This window comes from Merops nubicus, unplaced genomic scaffold, assembly GCF_000691845.1.
Source record: "Merops nubicus isolate BGI_N331 unplaced genomic scaffold, ASM69184v1 scaffold1510, whole genome shotgun sequence".
Classification (NCBI taxonomy): Eukaryota; Metazoa; Chordata; class Aves; order Coraciiformes; family Meropidae; genus Merops; species Merops nubicus.
In genome coordinates, this window is record NW_008580677.1 from 104,274 (window position 1) to 128,097 (window position 23,824).

The window sequence follows — 23,824 nt, forward strand, 5'->3', positions numbered from 1 at the left end:
CTTTTCCTTACTCTTCTTGAAAGGGAGAGGGATTAATAGAGAGTCTGTCATTTGTCTAATGAACAGTCCACCCCTAACCATTGACAACTTATTTTTGGTTCAGTGGCTGACCTAAATATTGGAATCCGATTCAGAAACAAGTATTTATTTTTTTGACAAAACAGGAAATAAAAATCTAATTTTTGAAAACTGGACACAATTTGACTCAGTCTTTAAAGTCCCGTATTGTCCTTTTCATTTAATGCAGGGCTCATCTAAAATACACAGCAATAATATTTCGTTTGGAAAATATCAAAAGGACCTGTTTTGGGATTTCCAAAGCAAACTCTTTCACTCTGGAGAAGGTCAAAATGAAACATCTGTCAGTCTCCTAATCTCTTTCTCTCCTTCCACTAAAAAATAGAGTTGATGGGAAGGTACAGTTCATCAGGAAAAGGAAATTCTTCATCTTCTTCTCAGTATTTTCTAAAAACTAGGCCATCATACTCAAGAGCCTTATTTGCAGATACAGCGGGAAGCGTGCCTAAACCAGGAAAGAAGAAAAATTCCATGGGAATCAGCTTCCAAGTTCAACAGTTTCTGTAGGTCTGTGTTTGAAATCTTTGCTCTGGAAGCCTAACTTGAGGCATTAACTAATTCAGATTCTGGTCTTATTAAAACAGCATGAGAAGGAAAAATCAGCCAAGTAACTCCTTATAACTATTGTAATGTAAGTTAATTCTACTACTAAATACACCTGAGGGGTGGATTCTTTTAACATAAACACTATTAAAAGAAAAAAGTGCCTACAATTAGTAAACAGCTTTTTTTTCTAAAAAAAAGGTGATTTTATTGAGTTTTAACATACAGCTTTAATATGTTAGGGTAATCATACAAGATCTCTCTTGTATTCAATTTACACATTACAATACAGACGTGAGCTAAAATCTTTTGTTTTAATGTACAAAAGGAATCCAATGTTGTCCACTAGCAGCTTTGAACTTGGCAAGAAAGATTCTAAAGACTTTTAAGTGCAGTAACAACCATACAGAATACAAAATGAATATAAGGACTTTTCTCCAAGGTATATAAACATTTGAAAACAAATGGTGCCTGCTCCACAGGGCAGACAACTAGCAAATTAAAAAAAAAAGTCACTGACCAATGTTCCAGAGAAGGAGGAGCATTACCCTGTGTAACAGTTCTTACAAAATGGCCTAGAATACCTGTATCATAGAATTTGTACTGATCAGAAAAAAGGTCTGAAAAGAAACAGTCGGCAAGGAACCGAACAATCAAAAAATGACATAGTAATATAAAATATTTCCATCACTATTTAAATGCCAAATTAATCAAGCAATAGTAAAAAAAAAAAAAACAAAACCAAACCAAAAAACCAAAGCTCTTCTGTTTAAAATAACAGCACTGTTTTTGCTTATTTTCTAAGAATTTTTTTTCTTATGAACACACTATATACTTGATTGATTCTTTCATACAGAGTAATGTGTCCATTTGGTCTGTCACTTCAGTGAAGCTGATATACAATCAGCCCATTGTGTCTCACCTTTGACACATTTTAATGCTTTTCTCTTCTCCCCTTACGTTCGCTACTCCGGTGCCTTCTCTTCTCAAGTTAAATACTTTTCTTCCTCTTCTTTATACAGTGCAGAGTGTATGGGCTTAGGAGATGGAGATTTTCCTCTACTCCAGTTCACTGTCTAGCTCTGAGTTCAGTGGTGTGCAGTAGTTTGGCTTGTCTGAAGGGACGTACCCTGGGAGACACAAACACTTGTACGATCCCTCTGTGTTAATGCACTTGGCGTTCTTGCAGAGAGACATCCTGTTGTTCAGCTCGTTGCACTCATTCACATCTGCAAAAAGGGCACATCAGAAGACATCTACTTAAGTCTGGTGTGTAGGTAAAACTATTTTTCCAGCACTGTCAGGAGTAGAACGTGAATATACTCAGAACTTTATTTTCAGCTCAGATCAGGTGGAATTAGGCTGGGTCAAAAGCTGTAACAGATGAGTTGGGAAGAGGAGGAAGTTATCAATAGCATGTTAAGTGGCCTTAAACTGTTAGATGACCAAATCCAAATTCAACACAAGCTGCAGAACAAAAATTTAGTAACCACTTACAGGTTTTAATCTGGTGACTGAGAAGTGGCTTATAAGAAAGAAGCTCTGAATTCTCAGTATAATACCTGTATTTAAAAAAAAAATCATATACTTTAGGACCAGCTAGTGCTGTCAGCTAAACAGTTGTGAACAGCAAACTACCTGCGCTCAGGATTGTGCAGCATTGGCCTGGAATACACAGGAGCTACACCTTTCCTCACTAAGGAGACCAGCTTGCCATGAAGTCCTGAAGATTACAAGGCAAGCAGGCAGCTTATCATGACACAGCTGGGAGACCTCAGCTGTGGATTATGAAGTGTAATGCTAAGCCAAGTTAGTACAGGCCTGAAACTGAAATACCCACACATGGTCTCTACCAGGCTTCTATGCTAAGTGGTGGTGTTTTGCTTCATTTTCTCACTGACACTTGCTGTTCCCATGTTTTGTTGTGTTAACTGAGGACATGGTAATTAGATGTCCTGGTTAGCAGTTGTGCAAATTTACTAGTTTGAGAATGAGAGCAATATTTGAGTCTGTTGACTGTTGAAAACAGTTGAAAGTAAAGGGACAAACCCAACCAAGTGGTTATTTGCATATTTAGGTGAGTCAACTGCTCTAAAAATCTGCTCCTAAAATTACTCTTCTGCTCTGGATCCAGTTCTACCCTATTAGCTCACTAAAGCCTTTGAAAAACATTTGTTCCGTAACTTAGTGTTAAATTATTGGTATAAGTTTAAGCTTCATTACACAAATGTGTGTCTGCTCATTCCTAGGCTCTTAATGGAACACAGCTGTAAGGACCAAGATGAAGTGAGAACACCAACATATTGTTATTTCTGTAACAATATTTACTGGCCTTTGCAGTAAATCAAGCAAAACTGGCATCTTTAATACAATTCAGTTGATCATCTCTAACCCCTTTGTTCCAATCCCTCCCTAGGCCAAGTGGCTGAGTAAACTGATAGACTAACAGAAGGAAGATGAAATAAGACACTGTCCTCACCAACACAAGTCATTTTGGCCATGTCCAGGTGATAACCATCAAAGCAGTCACAGGTGTAGCCTTCCTGGACTCTTACGCATCGGCCATTTTCACATCCATTCAGAATACCACACTCCTCTGCTTGTAACTCCTCAAAGCTGTTCAGAAAACCTGGGTGGAGAAAGGAATTGCAAACAAGTAAGTTACAGAGCTGTTGAATAAGTATACCCAAATGTATAGTGAGAAGCTGAAATTCTCTCTGAAGTTTACTGGAATGTGACTTGACTTTGGAGAAAATAGGTCAGCTTTAGCAGATCAGCACCATCTGGAGCTTTAAAAGCACTAGAAATGTGCTGTGGTATGTTTCAAGATGAAAACTGAATAACTTTCTGAACTCTTAAGTTTTTAATTTGGGTTAAAGATTTGTGTGTTTTTTTTTTTTTTTCTTTCTTTGTAAAGCGAACTGCGTAAGTTGACAGTATATGTTTTGAAGGATAAATAAATGTTATTTTGATAGATGTTTTCTAAACAGCTTTTATTTGAATTATTATGTGTATCAACTTTTATTAAAAAAAAAAAAAAAAAAGACGTGGTAGTGCAATTTGGGGTAAAAGTTCCTTAAAACAGTATTCTAGAAAAATAATGTGTGTGTAGTGGGGAAGAGATGCATTCTAATTTATCTATAAGAAAAAAAATATTTAAAAAAGAAAATCAATCTCAACTGCCTTAAGCAAAGCAAGAAGAAACCCGAGACTGCTTTCCTGTTGTGGTTTTGGTTAACAAGCCTTTGGCTGGTACTTCAGCGACCAGTGCCAGTACAAATACCTATAATCTACCAATTGCTCCTTGTCATAATTCTAGATGGTGAGTAGTCACAGCTAAAGAGTTGTCTTTGTATTCAGTGGTTTGTACAATGCCTTTTGTGTTCCCTGTCTGAGGGCTTTTTTGACAGTTATGCTTTTATGTATAAGGATGGATTTATATTTAAAAAAATATTTGACGTTTTTACATGTTCAGAGAGTCTCTTCAGGATTCAGTTGCTCCTGTTAGTCCTGCACAAGTTTTTTTACTATCTTTCTATTTGTGGAGCACTGATGTAACAGGACTGCAGATGGCAGCCCATCACATCAAAATGACTTTAAAGGAAAAAGCTGAGAACATTTTTTAGAGTCTTAGGTTTACCATCATAATGAATATATAGCATACAAATGGAGGGGAAATTGGAGCTGGAGTGGAATAGAGTAGGATACATCTCCCCATCTGCTCCATAACACAGAAATAATATAGTGATTCCACAAACCAAACACCGGTTTATCTAAAACCCTTTTACTGATTTATATTGTTGCAGCAGCTGTCATATGTAGATTTGCAAGTTTACCTAGGAGAATGAATGTCTCCCTTGCCTTGCGCTTGTTCTCCCACTTTTTTTTTTTAAAAAAAGTGGGAGAACATCCTGCCTCAGTTCTTGAGGCCCACTTTTCTCTTGCCCTGCCTCACCTGTCCTACTCTGCCCTTTCTGTATCATCCTCCGTTAGACTTCTGTACTGTCATTTCCACTCCTCCTCTCCCTGACCACACCCATTCTTCCTATCCCAGCTTTTCTCTAGCATGGTGGGATTCTTAGTAAGGATCATGCTGGTCAGTCATACACTGAATAAATGCTGGTGATGCTGAACACATCATTTGACATAAGTACTTGCTGTAGTATTTGTACATATGGCACATCTCAAGAACATACATCATACATAGGATGTATACAAGTGTACATTAAATAGGAAACATAATTTTTTCCATGAAAAAACACACTCAGTGATCACACCACAGCGCTGAGGGTTTTGAGTGGACTGTCATGATGCATGGCAGCAACACTGTGAGAAACTCAACCAAGTTTCACTACGTTCTCAAGCTCCCTAATAGAGCTTAAAGAAGGCTCACAGTGGTCCATTAAAGTGAAGATCTTTGCTGATTTAGAAAACAGTGCCAAAAAAAGGACAGGTGTCCCTTCCAAATACACTGGTATTTTTTTAAACAAAGAAAAGGTATAATTTATTTAACACATGGTATATATGTACATATCTATGCATATACATAGACATTATGTACACACATATATACACATTTTTTTCTATCCCTGTATCTCTCAAATACAGTATGCTGCAATTTTAACTCACTAAACTCACAATATTTATCACACACAACAAGTTCTACTTCACCAAATATTCTACTTCAAAACAGCTGGATGGGACCTGGGTTGTAATTCTAATATAAGTATTTGGTTCTGTAGAAGTCGATTACACACAAGGTGACAAATACTATGTTGAAGTACACAGCCCTGCCATGGACTGGAAGTATTGTCATATTCCTCATCCAGGCTGTAGCAGGAGTGTTACCTTGAAGTCTGTGGTGTCCTAAACATGCAGCAACTGCATATGTCAGAGAACATGCCTCTGATCAGGACGGAGTCATACAGCTCTGTGTTTTTGTCCATGGGACAGCAGTGTGCCCTTGTGGCCAAGAAGGCCCGTGGGATCCTGGGGTGCATTAAGAAAAGTGTATGCAGCAGAACAAGGGAGGTCCTACTCCCCCTCTACTCTGCCCTGGTGAGACCTCACCTGGAGTATTGTGTCCAGGTCGGGGCTCCCAATTTCAAGAGGGACAGATCTACTCAAGAGAGTCCAGCAAAGGGCTACAAAGATGATTGGGGGAGTGGAACACCTGCCATATGAGGAGAGGCTGAGAGACCTGGGGCTTTTTAGTCTGGAGAAGAGAAGACTTAGGGGGGATCTAATTAATGTGTATAAATATATGCGGGCTGGGTGTCAGGAAGGAAGGGGCAACCTCTTCTCACTTATGCCCTGTGATAGGACATGGGGTAATGGTCACAAGCTGGAGCACAAGAAGTTCCACCTCAACATGAGGAAGAACTTCTTTACTATAAGGGTTCCAGAGCACTGGAACAGGCTCCCCAGGGAGGTTGTGGAGTCTCCTACTTTGGAGACTTTTAAGACCCATCTGTGTGACCTGCCCTAGACGAGATGGTCCTGCTCTGGCAGGGGGTTGGACTCGATGATCTCTGGAGGTCCCTTCCAACCCCTGACATTCTGTGATTCTGTGATTTGGCTTGCTACTGTGTCTGATTTAGTGACAGGATGGAAGCAAGAGACATGAGCTCTAAAGCCTCTGTCCTTAAGACAGTCGACTTGGCTGTAGATTCATAACTGCTGACAATGTTATCTGATTTATTTATTCACCACTGCTTATAACTTTTGCGGTGTTGCTTTCTCAACTTGGTATTTTATCTATCACATTGGTTACCCAGTCGTCTTTCTGGGTTTTTCTTTGAGTTTGGTAGCTATCAGCTGTGTGATATTTCAATTTGACATCAACACTCAGTACTATTTAATCGAAATAATCTGGATATAAAGAAATAAGACACTTAACAATTCTCTGTAGAACTATAGTGTCATTTAGATGCCGAACAGAGATGAACTCATTCACCTGACTTGTGTAGTTCTGTACAAATGAAATGCAATGTGAGCAAGAAATGCATGTCACTCTTCTAACAGTGTGCTGTAATCCTCCTGCCCTGTTGTGACCTATTACCGTTACTTTAAAAATAATTCCTTGTACAGGAAAAGCACTTTGGGAAAGTACAGTGGGAACTTGTAGGCCAGATGTATAAAGCCCAGGAAGTTACCAGCTCCTTCTGATACCTCCATTTTTCTTCTTTAAAACTGAGATGAAACATGCTGGACTTGTACAGAGTGGCTGATTTTGAGGAAGATGCTGAGATCTGTAAGCATTCTTCTCCCACAAGTTTTAACAGTGAGCTGAGCCAGACCTGTAACGAACACTGGTATTCCTCAAGTACACCTGAGATTCTGTAGACAATCCCTCACACCCTGCTTGGGAGGCCACTCCCTTGAGCCTGAAGGCTACATGCATGCATTCTCTGATCATACTGTGCTGTACATTTTCTCTGTTGAGCAAGAACTACTTGCATGCTCATATAAATACTGCTGGAAAATTGTGGAAAGCTGGCATGAAGGGCTTTTTTTTCTTTTAAACTAAAAGCACTCTAAAGAAATCTGTCCCATGCTCTAAAGGAAAATCAATTTGTGAGAAGCAACACTGGCAATCCTTTTGACCTTTAGCTGTAAATCTGTTGGTAAATACAAATTCAGTACACTTGGCACAAACTATTTCACTATATTAAAACTTAATATTGTACTCTGAACCCAACTAGACTCTTACACAACACTGGCTCTTGACCCAGAACACCTGACTGAAAGCTAGTGTCATAGGAATAAATAAGACATAAACAGGCCACATTAGTCAGAAGCAAACAGAAGAATGAAGCCAGCTACAGGGAAATAATCCAAGTTACAACCTTCGCTTCAGTTCTTTTACATAACAGAGAAATTTGCTTACGGTCTTCAATGAAATATGGATTAGTTTCTGGAGTGTAGTGCTCCTCGAAGTCAACCAAAGCATCTTGTCCATATGGCCGTCGAGATCCTGGAACAGGAATGTTGCACAGCTGGGCATAATCCTCTGAGAAGGGAAAGAAAATAGGATGTAAAACTAATCACACTTGTAAGACAGGCTGCGTTACATTAGTCCCAGTGAGCTGTGGCTTGTATTAACTGGAAATAAACTTATCTTCCTAGAAACACCATAAATCTATAATTTCCAGAAAGCATTCACTCTTCAAGAACAGCGTCATTAAAATGTTAATGAGCCAAATACAGACTATTAAGTCATAATAGGGATAACACCAGGGATAGATTTGAATCAACAACAGTACAAAAAGTTTGGGTCAGGTTCTTCTGGCCTGCACAGGAAGCAAGAGCACAGGGATGCTGCACACCCCACTGCCAATGCACCCCCTCCTCCAGGGCTATCTCTGGTTACATGCCTCATTCTGGTGGAACAAAGGTTATCCTAGACCACTGTCTCTGCTAGCAGAAGCCACCCTATGCAAAGCAAAGTGGAGCAGGTGGGGCCATATTTCTGACACTGTCAGCCAACCTGCAGAAACCACAGAATGAAAACTTCTAAAATAGCCCACTCATCTGCAAACTGTATCTTCAAATGACAGGCTTAAGTATGAATGCTGTTCAAAGTCTCCTTTGCTGTGAATGTCAAAGAGCAAGGGGAAATGCTCAGGAGAAATCGTTATACTCTGATTTTCTACCTCCTCAATAGCTAGACTGCACTATTTTAGGTGTTAGAGTCCATGTCTGAAATGCTGATACAGAGTTTGACTTTTTAATTTGATTTACTGTGTCACTTCTGCTACCATTACCATTAACTAAAATATATACAGGACGACTTATTTGAAACGAGAAATACTGTTAAAACACAGCAAGAGCAACCCAGGTGCTCCTTTACTGTTGCCACAGACTATTTAGCATCCGTTTCTGTGAAGATTGCCTGGGGTTCTGAGAATCAGGCAGAGTAAGAACGGGAATGAAAACCACCAAAAGAGAGAGGGGAAAAAAAGCCCTAAGCGGATACAAAATCCAAGAACTGCTGATGGCTAGAGAGCCAGAAACCTCATGCTGTGTAGAACTGTCCCAGACAGCAAATAGTTGGATAAATCCAGACTGCCTCCAGACAGTGCCGCACACAACTCCACTTGCTGCCCAGCATTGTAATTTTATTTTCACAGGTAGTAGTATCTCCTCCACCTGGAATGGTTTTATTTTGTACTGAAAACAACAAAGTGTTCAAAAAGTCTGTTTGAATTCTGTGGTCAACAACTTGGCTTTTTGAGAGTGTAAGACTGTACAGTACAGGCAAAGCTTCTCTGTGTGCAGCCACAGCTGCCTTGGGTGCCTGTCTGAGTCTGCAGAATGAACTCCCCAGAGAACACTGTAAATCCCACCACCTTCTACTTCAAGTGCAAAGTGATTTCCTCCAATGTGCGTCCTCCAGAATATGTTTATATACAGTAATAATTACATTCAGACAATCCTCTCCTCTCCCAGATGAAAAACTACACCACCCAAAAGAGACATCCCGTGGCCCGTGAAACAGTCATCAACAAAGCCAGCAAGAGAAAATAAACAGCATAGAGCAAATGTTTTTTACATCCCTTAATGTACAGCTTCCCACTGAGATACTAGGATAATGAGCTTAGTTTTAAGAGCTGTCACAGGACCAGAAACACCCTATTCTTCCTTCCCCACATCTAACCACAGATAACATGCATGTATGGAGACAGCCACATTACCATCTCAGACTCGTCATTGTTTTGTGCTGAGCTGCTCATCATGCCCAAGGGCTTTGATATGTACACAAGGAAAAGCTGTGCATAAGTGTAAAAACACTTTCTCACAGATGCACACAAAAGTTCCTGGCAAAGGAAATCTATGTGCTGCCACAAAGTACTAATTCATCTGGCCTGTGTGGAAGAAACCACCACACAAAACCAGTCAGTGACTGGCAAGGGGACAAGGCAAGCAAGTCTGAGGGATCACTACTCTTTCCACATGAATGCGATCTGATGGGAAGGATCGAACAGAACCTTGACATTGGCTTCTCAGATTACTCAGTGCTAATTTTGCACTTAGTGATACTGATAGTAGAAAGAATGTTTTTCTTCTGAAGGAAGCAGCTGGAACATTTGAAAGCCCATAAAGCTGGGGACCTCTCATGTCCGTAAGAGTTGGGTAGTTTGAAGATTGTGCAAGACTATTTTATATTGCACGTTTGCCAACGCAAAGTTGTTTATTATCTAAAGACGAATAAAGAAATGTTGACAATAGAAACTTGTTTCCTGCCACACTGGTCCTTCGCCAGTCATGTTTTGGCTGTCTGCATTTTTAGGTCTCATTATAAGTAAATTGTGGCTACAAAATGAGGAAGAGCTGGTTCAGAGCATACTGTAAACTTAGTATTTGTTACAAGGAGAAGTAACTATATTAAGGTCTTCTACAAGGCTATACATACGACTCGAATAATCTATTAACCTCTTGAAGTCTGTTATGCTTAATTAACCATTTGTTAATACAATCTAATATTTTAATAATTTGTATGCAGAGCTTTAATACAAAAGCTTGCAAAGGATTTAGTCTTAAGCAACTTTAGAAGGTGTCCAGTTACTCTCCTTCCATATAATTTATATCAATGTTTTGATACATACTGTGATGATTTGGAATTACCTATAACGTTCTCTTATTACTCTGTGTTCTATTTAGTTGCCCAAGTAGTGTAGACTTTATCTCTTGTCTTTTCTAATGTGTTGATTTAGTTACTAGGTGCTCAGGAGATAAATTGAAGGAGAGCAACACCTCTCACCTAAGAAACCAAGAGGAGAAATTCAGGACCAACAACAATGGCAAGCTATCTATGCCACCTTGCTGAGTTTGTAATTTTTTTTTTTTCTCCTTTTCCCCCAGGGAAGAAAAGGGCAGGTAGAGAGGAGAATACAAAGACTTAAAGGTATTTGGGGGGCCACATTCTGGAAAGATCATGAGAACAGGCGTTTTGAAATAAGGTAGATTAGACACTTGGATACCTGAGAAAAATGAACCCATCAGAGCTGCCCACTGGAGGCTAGAACAAGTCAAGGCAAGACAGACGTGTATGTACAATTTCTGTTGTTTTAAACTTTTCCCCCTGCCACACTATGTTCCTACAGTTCAAATTAAAAGTAGTGTATTTTGAGTCACTGTGCTGTATGCTGGTCACAGTTTTCCAGGGAAGGGAACTAAACGAACAAAGTGTTTTAAGATTTGTGGGTAACAGAATGACTGGCACACAGAACATTATGGCAAGTATGCAAAAGAGAGAATGGCATGAAATTGCCGTAGGGAGGTAGCAGCAGGAGACTCAGATCAAGAAGGTGGTAAGAGGGTAGAAATCAGGGGAAAATGTTTCACTGCTCTTGAATGACAAAAACATTTTGTCACAGAAATTGATGGTCAGTTTCAAAATAATCTTTCATGTAAAGTAAAAAACTACCACCTCACTTTCTGTAATTCACAATCAACAACAGAACTTTCTTCTACATGGATTTATTTTATCTGCTCACTCATCTCCTGGTTGTGATCAGGGACAATACAATTGCAGTTCAAGAGGAAAAAAAGACTTGTGTTTTTAATATAATTTAGTCTACATAACTCCATGCATTTCTAAGTTTTTCTCACAACTTTTAAATGAAGCATTGCGACAGCCTGCTGTATAACTGAGGATAGCTATTATAAAAGGAAGCTGATGTATGCTTCCAAAAATGTAAAGGCCATATTTAATGTCAGATGTGTGCACATAAAACAAGCTCGTTAGGGGATTCCAGCTAGATGCACATGCGTACTGGCACAGATGTTGGCTGTAATTGGTGATGAAAGCTAGGCTGACAGAGACAACGCAACAAACTGGGTGGACTGACTGGCTTCTAGGTGCTTTGTTAGCACAAATGCAGCTGTGCAAATGTGCATCTCATTTGCTATACAGTTGCTGTCAATGCACAAGCCTGTGTGGGATTTATTTCTACCTGCAAGCTCAAAAATCCTGAATTCTCTGGTCAGAAAAATTGTTCCATATTTCATGTACTGAAAGCAAAATATTAAAAATTTTAAAACTTTTCCTGACACAACTGTGAAAGAACTGTATCACAGCCAGTCCTAGCTCCTGCCCATAAAGCAAGCTTTATTCCTGTTTCAGCTCCTGAGAATTGTCACCATGACACACACACAAAAAGGAGCCAAAGCTATCAGCAGCAAGGCAGGTCCTTCAAATTATTTAAGAATGCAAGTTTCACCACAGAAGAAATCACTGGAGAGGAGGACAAAGCCGAGAATGCATTTATTACATCTAATATATGTCCCTTCCCAACCAGAGGTTCTGAATATCAGTCTGAATTAAGTTTATGCCCTCTCAGGAGATTGCATCATCTGGGAGCCAAAGCTGAAGATATTTCTGCTCTACATTTAGGTTGTGCTATTTGACAACTTAAATAATCTGACCGACATTTTCTATGAACAGATGCTGAGGTTTGTGGTGGACAGCATTCACATATATTCTACAAGTCTTGGTGCTAAAGAAAAAGGGAAGTGTACCAGTCTTGAAGAATTTTTTTCATGAGGTAAGAAGGATATTCATATCCTCACACAAAGATACTTAAAATTGCTGAGGAAAAGCACACAGTGGATGTTAAAGCTCTTATTAAAATTGAAATAATTAGCAATCCGATTATTTAAAAGCCTCTTGGTAGTCACTTTTTGTTCCTCAACTAATGCTACTCAATTTTTCTAAAACAATGTCTCTCCTACTGCTTGAGGTAGACTGTTAAAAGTTGTAGTAAGAGTCAGGTTGTTTCTGCCATAACTTTGCAAGTGGCTTTCCGATTCCCATGTACACTTGAAATGTGAGGTTCCATGAAGAGAACCCTTCCAGGGCTATTCTGCACGTGTCTCCTAAACTTCAGTAAACACACGGCACATCTTCCACAGAAATGAAAGAAGACAAAAATCTGCACAACTGAGCATAAGACTTTGAATATTCAAGGACAAATCGCTGTTATATTTTGAGCCCCCAAAATAATCAACTTGTCCAGAGTCCTTACCAGAAAGTAAGGAGGCACAATGCCATTCTAAATGGAAACACAATGGTCACCAGGAATTAATCCAGTGCCTCCCTGCTGATCTTTACCATTTCAAAAGAAGACAAATGTAAACTCATCCTTTACACAGATTGGTATTCCCTGTCCTTCCAGACCTTCATCAGTGACATTAGCCAGAACTTGAAGGAAACACCATGTTCTCATGATAGGGAAGCTCAGCCCAGAAACAACTCATAACGTTTATAAAGGATATACAAAGTTCCTTGCAACAACAAGCAATCCAAACAATCTGTTCTGCCAGAAAGGGCAGAATTCAACAATTATGTGTAGGCATCTCCAAGGGTCTGCACTTTAATTAGTCCTCTAGTGTCCCTTTTTAGTCCATGGAAAGACATAACATCTAGGGCACCATCTCATCCTGAAATAAATGTCTAGAATAGGTCAGAGGGATCTAATGCTCAAGGGTGCCTATTTCTCTTTCCCGATGGAAGGGGAAACTGGACCATCACCAATGTGGGTTTCTAAAAAAAACCCACCTGTGAAATTGGCCAAGAGAAATCCTACATTATACAACATCCCAGATAATTCAACATCACCCACTGCCCTCAGTGTTCTCCTAGTCTGGGATTTGAAGATGCTAAGGTGAAGATTAAGACAATATAAAGTGGTTCCATAGAAGCCCACAAACTGCTAAAATTCAAAACTTACAGTAAAAGAGTAAAAAGTATGTATAAGGTTACACAAATAAGCAGGCTGATAACTGAATGCTGGTGTCCCTTACAGTTGCCTAAGAATGTGTTCATATTGTCTTAGTAGTCAGACCACCAAATTCTTTGTTACTGGTGTAGTAATGTTCCACACCCCCATTCCCCCCAATAAATAGTTATTACAACATCTGTTAAAACTGCAGAGCCCCAGACCTACTTTATCCCTTTTGCTATATTAAAACTTCTCTAGGCAGCCAGCTACAGAAGAAGAAAGTGCCCTCCTTAACAGATTGGCATATTTTTAGTTCAGAGGGACATAATTCCACCTTTCTGGCAACCTAAGGTGTTACTGAAGAAAGGTTGGTACTGCACTGCATTAACAGACTCCGAGAAGATAATTTTACAAATTCAAAAATAGGCAGTCTCTCTAAATGAAACACTGACCCTGACATCACCTTACTCAACATTTTCTAGCTGTTAAATTCTGTCTCCTCCCTTCAAATTTCCTGCACCCTGTAACAATACACTTTGTCTAAAATCCACTCTAGTCCTATAAGGGCCTCACAGGAGCTTCTGGAGGCTCAGCAGATTTATAATTCAGGTGCCACATGTTCAGGTTACAAGGTGTATATGGTCTTATTTTAGAGTCCAGATTTTTTCAGTCTTGGCTAGTTGCTCTGTGTTCTGTCATGGAAGTTTTGACCCAGCTTCTAGACCCATTGGTGCCTGTCCTGCTCCTAGAGCATGGGCAGTTGGGTCCTAGGGCACTAACAGTAAATTGGTGAAGGGAGCAGCACTTCTGAAGGCAGGTCATCCAACAGGAGTTTTTTTGGAGCAGGTGCAATGGAGAAAGGATGATTTGCTTCTGTTATCGAATAAAAAGTATCCAATTTTCTAATTTTCCTCAATTGGTCCATTATTACAAATGACAAACCCCAAATAACACAGAGGATAATTACTTAAGGATAATTACTAAAAGTTCTTTGGGTAAGCACAGCCTAACACCACAGCGAGACCAGAGAGAATACATTTCAGTAGTTAACATTTTGGCTTGGATGCAATCTGTGAAAGCCTCATCATTAGAACCAATGTAACTGAAAACAACTTGTCTTTGCTTCCTCCATTTAATGACAGAAAGGCCTGCCCCACAAAACTGTTTGTACAAGTAAGATGTACTCAATCACATCGTTACAGTTCATGTTTGTACTATTTTGATCAGGACTTTGAACTAGTATTTTGAGTTTGTTCCTTGATGTTGTCATCAAAATACTTATCAGTTCTGTTGCTGTTAAGATGCCACTGTTCAGTTGCAATAATTCCACAGGTTCTACTTATTTTTGTCTCAGTCTCTGAACACTTAGTGTACTTTTCAGTGAGGTTTGCTTGATCCAGCACTTAGTAGTAGTTTTTAGAAATCTTACCAACTATGCCCATTGTTTTCATACTGGTGAAAGACTGGATTTCTTTTTCATTTAGATGGGTCATTTCTTATAGTTTTCTATCTTCCCATTGGTTTTATGCTGGGTGTTATTTAAACACAACATTTAAATCTGTTAATGAAAACCCAGAGTGCTTGGAAGACAAGATGGGACACAAAAGTCAGAGGTTATTTTTATTAAAGCATTAATTTGTTTTAGAAGGGACTTGCAAATGTATCACTTACAGTGGTAGGCCTGTATTTCCTTCTTTCCAAGTGCAGCATCTAAATCCTCAAATACAAGGGGAGTATAAACAAGGCAAAAGGAAACCACAGATCAGTGAAAGATCTGTTGTACAATCCAATCCATTTCATGGTGAGAGACTTCTAGTGAGGATACTTTTCACACCCCCAGATCATCTTTAGCATGTGTTATAAATCTTCAGAATGCTAACTTGGGTCATAAGCAAACACCTTCAGAAGTAAGTCTGGCCAACACAATAGACAAGTATTTAAAAATGCAGAAATTCTAGGTTCCCCAGCCAGGACTTGAACCTGTGACCTGCTGGCCCAGAGGTGTAAATACAGTCTCTCAAGCCAATGATATCACTTTAAGTGCTACAAACTGAAGACATGTCAAATGAATCATTTATTCAGTTCAGTCAGCTTTAAATTTTTCTTGGTAAATGTTCCTGAAAACAGAGAAAGGCTTCCAGATTTTTCTGTGTGTGCTTGCACATGTGTGTGAGGACACACAAGCACATACCACCTCCACTAAGAAATGTAAGCTTTATGTTCTGACATAATAAAGAATCAAGATACTTTTCTTTCTTTTAACTATGCTCCAATCTATAAGGATGACTTAAAGCATTTGGGATCAAACTATGCCTCGTAGTTTCAGTTAAAGCAGACACTTTCCAATGCAAATTAAACTCCAGATAAAAATTATCTTATGTCTGGAAGAAGATTTTATAATCCAGCAAAATGTTCTTCAGCTTTGACTGAGGGTCGTCCAAGTGACATTGAGCATGTTATCCCTCAGGAAGTTTCAGGTCATTATTTTAATTAATTTCTCAAGTTTCTTCATAGCGCTTGTTGGGATCTGCACCCTACTGTTGTCACAAGATTGCTGCTCCAGAATCCTGTGATCCTAATGATCAAAATCCATCTAATTTCATGCCTAAATATGTTCACACTGAACTTGTTCCAAATTTTTCCTCATATAAGCACTATTGTTTTATTTAAAAGCTTGTGGGAACCATTTGTAGCCTTTGTTCTGCATCTACATTTGGCTTTTTTCATCTTCCCTCGTAAGGCAGGCTCTCTGTTCCCTGACCATCCTGGTAGTCCTCTGCTCCTTTTCAGATTTATCCTGCTATAAATGTAACTATCCAGAAATCTTCAGAAGCAAGTCTTGTACCTACCAGAACTCCCTCTACCAGGAACAGCTTTCCTTCCTTCTCTCAGGGCTGCATGTTTGTGTGATGCAGATGGGTCACTGTCACAATGTGATGAACTTTGTACAAAAAAACCCTCCCTTATTCTGCTCTGTCTTTCTAGCTGAGGAGTTCTAGGTCATAGCAGCAATTCTTGCTATTAGCTATTGCGCTCTTAATTTTTTTACCATTACATTTCATTCCATTGCAATTGCTATTCTAGCAGGTGTAGCAATTCAATGCTTGGGAATGTCCTCCTATAAGATTTATTCTGACCAAGACATTTCAGAGATTTCCATATCTTATAAATCAAGCCGTTGTCATACTGTTTTAATTCTTCAGTCTGCTTCTGTGGTAAGCATCAGCCAGCATTTACTTGAGCCAATATCATCAAAATCAGGTGCTTTTTTTAGCTGCTGTACTTCCAAAGCAAACTCGAACAAGTAAAGATATATAAGAACAGGTTCAAGGACCTTGCAAGTAAATTATAAAAACATAAAACCCAAGCAGACACAAACAACCACATTAGTGCTTCACTGAGTTTCTCTGTGTAGTTTTAACTCCAAAGTTCTTGCTACAAGTAAAACATTTACTGCTTTAGCCACACCATGGTTAGAGTAACACAGGCCCAAGTAAAAATCCAGGCATGATCAGAATACAATGCTTTACTAGTGTAGCATGGTATTCCTACATGGGAAACCATATTACTGAAAGACACGCTTATAGTAAGAAAACTATATACAAACTAGACCTTGGAATAGTTTATATGGGGAAAAAGTATGTTACTAGACTGTATATCCCAGGGCTGACATATCTTGGGCACAGCATGAAGCAATGCTGCTTCCACTGGTCTCTTCTCCAGGCCCCAGAAGTAAGTCTATGTGACCGTGACAACATTTCTCTATATATCCATTTAGCTTTAGTAGTCACCAAAAGAAGCAGCTTCTGCCTGAAATGTATTGAAACAATGTCTAATTTCTAAACATACAAACAAAATATTGTCTTTAAAAACATTACTGCCAGTCAGCTTTCTCCAAGTTATATTCCCTGGAAAATCATCAGTCCTTATTTGTACTCCATTCATCTTATCTATTTTAAATTGCTCACCTATATATTTCGTAATATCTGAGCATATAGCCATATAATAACCATTCATTCTTTGACAGGTTTAGTGATTCTAAACCACAACTTACCAGATCCTCGTATCAAGCCAACACATCTAATTGCATCTAGCATGGCAGAATACCACATGGAAAAACGCATCTGAATGTACAATACCAGCAATAAAAATCTAAACCAGCTATGTCACCTGTCAAGTTTTATGTGTGCCTGTACACATGAACTGCACCTGCAATTTTTATACATAGTTTTTAATCTGTCAATCATGTTAAACTGTGCTACCCTTAAAATGCCCTCCTGTTTCCACCAAGGTTCTAAATCACCAATCACTGGTAGTTCCACCTGAAGGAAATGGATCCTTTAAATACCAAAAAAATGAAAGCAGCTACATTTTCAAAATCTAGGCTGTAATGATTCCCCCTTAATTAAAGAGGACAATTTTCCATTAGTTCTTCATGGAGGGTTAGTTTTTCAAAATTCTTTTTTATGTTATTAGCCCAAGTACAAATGCAATGGATTAAACTGATTAAGAGGTTCAGTTTTCATGCCAAGAAGTGACATGTGCATTCCCTTACCTGACTCTTTCATGGGACACAGTGCACACTGCATGCCCCAGGCTTCGCCGTACAGGCAGCAGCACTCGGTGTACGTAGTCTGCTTTCCAACCAGGGGCCGACTACAAACAAAATCATCACTTAGATGCTGCCAGCAAAGATCCTGGTAGACCTCAGTTTCTTCAGGTTGTTCTGATGGAGAAGACAGTATTAGATCATCGTTGCAGTACTGCTATTTAAGAAAGACACTGGCATAAAATGCAGAATGTTTTAAACTTAGATTAGAAAAACTAACCTAGCTTTACAACTTTGCTGAATACAAATTTAAGTTTAGATGCCATGACCGTTTTTTAAGTTCCGAGGTGGGTCATCCCTTGAGTGTTCAGCTTTGCAAAAATCTTAAAAGGTTCTGATTTGGCACTATTAGGCCACGGGGTTGGACACGCAGGAAATAAAACGCCTTAAATTGCTAGTCATTACTGAACTCTTAACACTGACTCAGCTCTGCTCTCATGGAAGTTAACAGAGCTTGACAAACACCAGTGTTAGGACAGAGGTGAGTAACTGGGGAACTCCCTCCATGGAAGGAATCTTTAGAAGTTGTTATTTTGCTTTTCTTATAGTGACATCAATGGCAACTGAAGGGACTTTTATGGCTAGGGCAGAGCTGAACAAAAATTTTACATGGGCTCAATGGGAGACTGGACAAATACTTGGAAGAGAGTCCAGTTAACTAAACAGACAAACTACATCAGGCTCAGGAAATCCCCTGAGCTGAAAATAGCTTGAGGCTGGGAGAGTTCTGGAGAGGGTGAGGAGAAGTATTGTTTATCTGCTCTTCTGGTCCCTAATCATCCACTTACAGCTATTGTTAGAGACAGAATACCACTGTGAAATACTGTCACATTCCTATGAACATTAACAAAAACATGTATTTTTGTCAAAGCTGGAATATTTCAGAGACATACTAGTTCTGACAAAGATCTCAGTAGGAACAATTCCTAGGCCTAGCAATCTCTGATCACTGATGATCAGAGGGAGAGGAACTGTAAACTTAGTCTTCCACTTGGAATGTAAAAACCTCAGCACAATTGTTTTGTAAAGACATCTGCAAGGTTTTTATTTTGTTCCAAGATAGACTGAAAAATAAGTGTTGTCCCAAACCAAGGGTCTGTTTTGTCTGTACACGTCTATTTACTGCATTTTTACATGATGCACTGGTGCATGGGTGAGTACAGAATTGAAATCTAGCTCAAGAGTACACCAGTGAGTTCTGATAGCAGAAAGGTGATTGGCATTTAGATACCTCTTCTACTAAGAACTTGCCAGAATATGTAGTGAAAAGCAGCTGCGGGTTTCTGCAGCCAGCTCCACATTTTGCTGGCAGCAAAGGAACCAGCCTGCCCCCTTCTCCTGCATTAGAGAGGACATTGCCAGTAGTGACACAAGGCTTGAGGGCTTTGTGATGGGCGAGAAGATTGTTGCTGTATCAGCCTCAGCGTTACATGATGGAAGACCATTTGGGCCCTTGCATTCTCTTCTCATCCTAGATGAACCTGAAGGCCAATCCTGCTCTTGTTTTATTTAACTGAAGATGGAACAGTAGAAATACTGTGGGTCTTTCACAGTTGCAGGCAAGAGGATGACCACATTAGTTCTCAAAAAGTATCAGGAATGACTAAAGCAGGCATTGAGTCTATATTCCCATTTCCCTTCACAGAAGCATCTTAGGAAAATTCATTGCACGTTGCAGGGACTAGACTTCTGGATTTATGATTATACAGTGCCAATATTAATCAAAACCATTGTACCATTTTTTTCAAAGATGTGTGTGGCATAGACAAAGCTGTGCAGACTGCATAATGCTCTGGATTTCTGAGACATTTCTAAGAATCTCATAATAGCTAACATTTTTTCTGAGATCAGTGTCTACTGAAATTAAAAGAACATGCAGAACCCTTACTTTAACAATGATGCTGCAGCAGCCCACAGCTTGAAAACGTAAGCTTGATGTACCCTCAATATTGATCAATCCAAAGCAAAGATGGAATTTCAGCTATTTCGTCCTACATCTTGTTATTCCTGTTTTTATTCCTTGCTTTGTTGGAAGCCACCACTCAGTCTGAATTGAATCTCCAGAACTGGCCCACAGCCGCACCCCAGCCTTAGTAAGACAGCAAGCGGGCTGTGCTGTGCCTCATTACCTACAAGGCTGGACAAGGCAGTTGCCGAGCTGGTCAATCAGGGGGTTGAAGACTCCCCAGCCAAAGCCTAATTTCATTAATCCTCCTGCAATCTCCTGTCTGTACTGGCAAAGACCCCTGGGGAGTCCTACATCCCGATGCCTTCTGGATCAACAGATGATGGTCCAAGTACTGCCTTCCAAAATCCTCCAACAGAGCAGGCTCGTCCAGTCAAGACCCATTCTAAGCTTACTGGGGTCTGTAGCCACGTCAGCTACACCTCACAGAGGTGTACTTGCTTCAGTAATACGTATAATGGATCATACCACTCGAATCTGCTGGTCTGATGCATCGCTTTTCTGTTGCGTCCAGAACCATTGGGTGTGTACAGAAACAGTTGTAAGATCCTTCTGTGTTAATGCACTGGCCATCAATACAGCTGTTTGGGTCCTGACATTCATCCGTGTCTTTAAAATGGAAGGAAACGTATCAAGGAGAGCCAGCACAAAGCAGTCCCATTGTGTTAATCCATGTTTACATTTTCCTATATTAGGAGCGGATTTCCCTGCATGCCTTCTGTTAATTACCACAAATACCAGTTGCTGGCAGCAAAGTCCTGCCTGTGCCCATGGAGAAGGACAGACGTATCAGCAGTGTGTTGACCTCTAATCCTTAAGTACTAGGGAGCATCTGGATGAGGAGGCTTGCTGGAGGGGCTGGGGTGCCAGGCATACCCTGCACCCAACACAGCTGTAGCTGCTTCCCACGTTCCTATCCCTTTAAGGCAGTACCAGCAGGCATTAGATATGGGCATACTCTCTTGAGATTCTTCATGAGCTGCTCAGGAAAAGGGATCACCTTACCTAGCCACAGTAGTTCTATTCCTCAGTTTGTCTTGGAGAGGAAAAGCAGAAATTTAGCTCAAAGGGAGCAGCAGGCCACTTTAGTTCCAATAAATTAAATCGAATCAGCAAAAACTCCACTCCATGTAAAGAACAATCATAGAATCCCAAGGTGAAAGGCTCTCTTACTGCAGTTGCAAAAATTGCTTCCTTTCATTATGCTATTCTGCACCTTATACACAGTTTTCTGCTTACAAAGCAAAAGCCAGGGTCACAGTTATGAGTAATTTTCAGCTGAATACCAGAACTAACGGACTACAAGGCAGTGCAAACTAAAATGGGCTTATCAATGACCTGAACTACAATTTCACATTGCATATTGACTTCTTGTGGCAAATATCTGTCCTTGGGAAAAAAAAAACTGCATTAATTTCATTTGTTACAGTAAACCCAGCACTTACCAAATGAAAGGTGAGCTTCAACATACAGGCTTTCACTGCTCACCACATATACAAAGAACAGAAGGCTAAATTGTACCTTGGCAGAGTGAAGCAGCAGTGTCCATGTAAGGAGGGAGCCGACCACTTTGTGCTGCCTGCACAAGGGCTGGTACCAGCTCTAGACTTTGCACTCAAATGAGCAAAAAGGACTGTTTTGGAAACGTAAGCTCCTGGGAGCAATTTGCTGGAAAAGGAAGCAAATAAAGCAAACCCTGCTCTACATGCCATCACCATGTCAGCCAGAATTGCTGCCCAGCCAAGCAGAAGGGAAGGGAAATGACCCAATGCCTCTTAAAAAGCCGCTACAGGAGTTTGGAGGCCCAGTGTTTCTCCCCTTCCTGGGAATACTGCAGTTCTGATGGGAATCCTACCATACGAGCCTGCTTGTTTTGTCCATCTGCATACCATTATAGTGACAAGACCACTTTAAATAAACTTACCAAAGCACTGGAGCTTAACAGGGTCATAGTATGTGCCTTGTTTGCAGTAGCACTCGTAACCTGGCTGTGTATTCAAACAGAAGCCATTTTTACAGATTTCTTGTCCAAAGAGCTGACATTCATCAGCATCTGGGGAGAAAACATTAAAGGCTGTGTTACCATAATTATGATGAGGCCATGCTGAGGAGCAAGATGGAATAAAGCCTACACACTTCTCTGTTCAAGCAAGCTTCATGTTAAACAGAGGGCCCCTGGAGCACAGATACCCACAGGAAAGGAAAAAAAAAACCCAAAACCCACAAACCCCAAACCAAAGTAAAACTAAACCAAAACCAAAACAAAAACCACAATGGCTGTGGAAGAGGCTACAGTGTGCTCAGAGCCGGAATGGGAAAGGGAAAACTGGTGGCCCATGACTTTCCTTTTCCCTTGTCCTGTGGCACACAGAGACTGGAAGAATTTGCAGCTCTCTGTTTTTTTTTCTTTTGGTATCACATTGCTTTTGGCTCCAAGCAAAACAGATAAAAAATATGGCCTGTATTTTCCAGTGTAATTTGCTTTACCCAAGGGATTCCCACCATGGATCTAGTTTAATTACACCACTCAATTACAAAAATAAGCAGCTATGCTTATGGATGGGCTTTATGATTGCTTTCCTCTCTCCATACAGTTTGGTGACCCTATGGTGCATGGTAGGAATCTTCCATATACACACTGCTTGTGACTTTGTTTTTCAAAGCTATGTGCATAACTTCTATGGAGACTTCCCACCATGTAGGAACAATCCTGTCTTGATGCTAAATATACAGCTGCAACTACTACAGACACAGTAAACTCTGACAAAAACTACAACACTTTCTAATAAGACTACATGTTTTCAGGGAGGTTTCATGGAAAATATACGCTAGCTCATCTATAGCTTCTCACCATTGTACACATTTTTTCCCAGTTGTGTATTTACATATGTGTTACAGTTGGATTTCCATCCACTTCCTTTTTTCCAACCTAGTTCTTATTTGCTAGACCTACCTAGAACAGTCTGTTTTATGTTGGTAGAATGGAAAAAAAGAGCGCAGTGCAAATTAAGGGATTCTGCTCAATACCAGTTGTCTCAATCCATTGTCTTCTATGAATTTAATCCCCATTTATTCTGGGTCATTTCTAGTTGTACAGCAGTTTTAAAGGTAAATTATTCAAATGCTTACTATTTCCAGGAGAACTGAACGTGCTCTAAAGCTATTTATTTTTACAGCCACTCCTCCAGCAACTAAGCGGCTTCAAACATTTAATATTTTGACTGTTTAGCAGCAAGAATAATGCAAAGATTAATAAGAAATGTCATGTACACATCTGTCTTTCCTGTGGAACATGGATCATTTGTGCCTGGGGAAAAATGAGAAGTAGAGTCAAAGGCAGCTAGCTGAGTGTATTCACTTCTGACACATAATTCCTATCAATAAAATAGGAATTGCTCCTACAACGGAGAAGGCTGTAGACAAAAGCAACAGGAACATAGAAATTAGTGTAAAAGAGAAAGATCACATTACTAAAAGTACTTATCAATTTTTTGTTAATTCTTTGTGCCATTCCTATGGTTATTACAAAATAAACTCACTGAAAACAAAGTCTTATTAGGGCAAGGTTCTGTGGAAGGTATTTTCAGATGTACTATTTCCACACTTCAATATTTATGGCAGCTAGAGATATCATCAACCCAGAGGTAGCACAACAAAAAGTGCAGATTTCCCCTGAGACACAATTGGACATGCTGTACACACAGCACGTCCCAAATCTACATTGCAAATATATTCAGAAATCTTAGCTCTGCAAAGATAAACGACACATAATTCCTGAACAAAAATACTCTCAGAGTATTAGGTCCTTTAAGATGAACTCTGTAACAGTGTTCTGACTTGTCTACTTGTAAATTGTCAGTCTGTCCAACACCCATCCCTGCTACCATCAGTTGGGATTCATCC

The 23,824-nt window shown here is 39.8% G+C and overlaps 1 protein-coding gene across 1 annotated transcript in view; it reads right to left on the minus strand.

Moving 5' to 3' along the window:
- Positions 1–800: 800 nt before the first annotated feature.
- The window catches only part of LTBP1 (latent transforming growth factor beta binding protein 1), a gene marked incomplete at its 5' end in the record, with an annotated part of 90,573 nt that continues 67,549 nt past the window's right edge, over positions 801–23,824 (minus strand). The window contains 6 exons of the mRNA XM_008948940.1: positions 801–1,850; positions 3,101–3,250; positions 7,511–7,633; positions 17,902–18,072; positions 20,390–20,530; positions 21,846–21,974. Of these exons, the coding sequence (XP_008947188.1) occupies positions 1,681–1,850; positions 3,101–3,250; positions 7,511–7,633; positions 17,902–18,072; positions 20,390–20,530; positions 21,846–21,974 (884 nt within the window). The remainder of the gene's footprint in view (positions 1,851–3,100; positions 3,251–7,510; positions 7,634–17,901; positions 18,073–20,389; positions 20,531–21,845; positions 21,975–23,824) is intronic.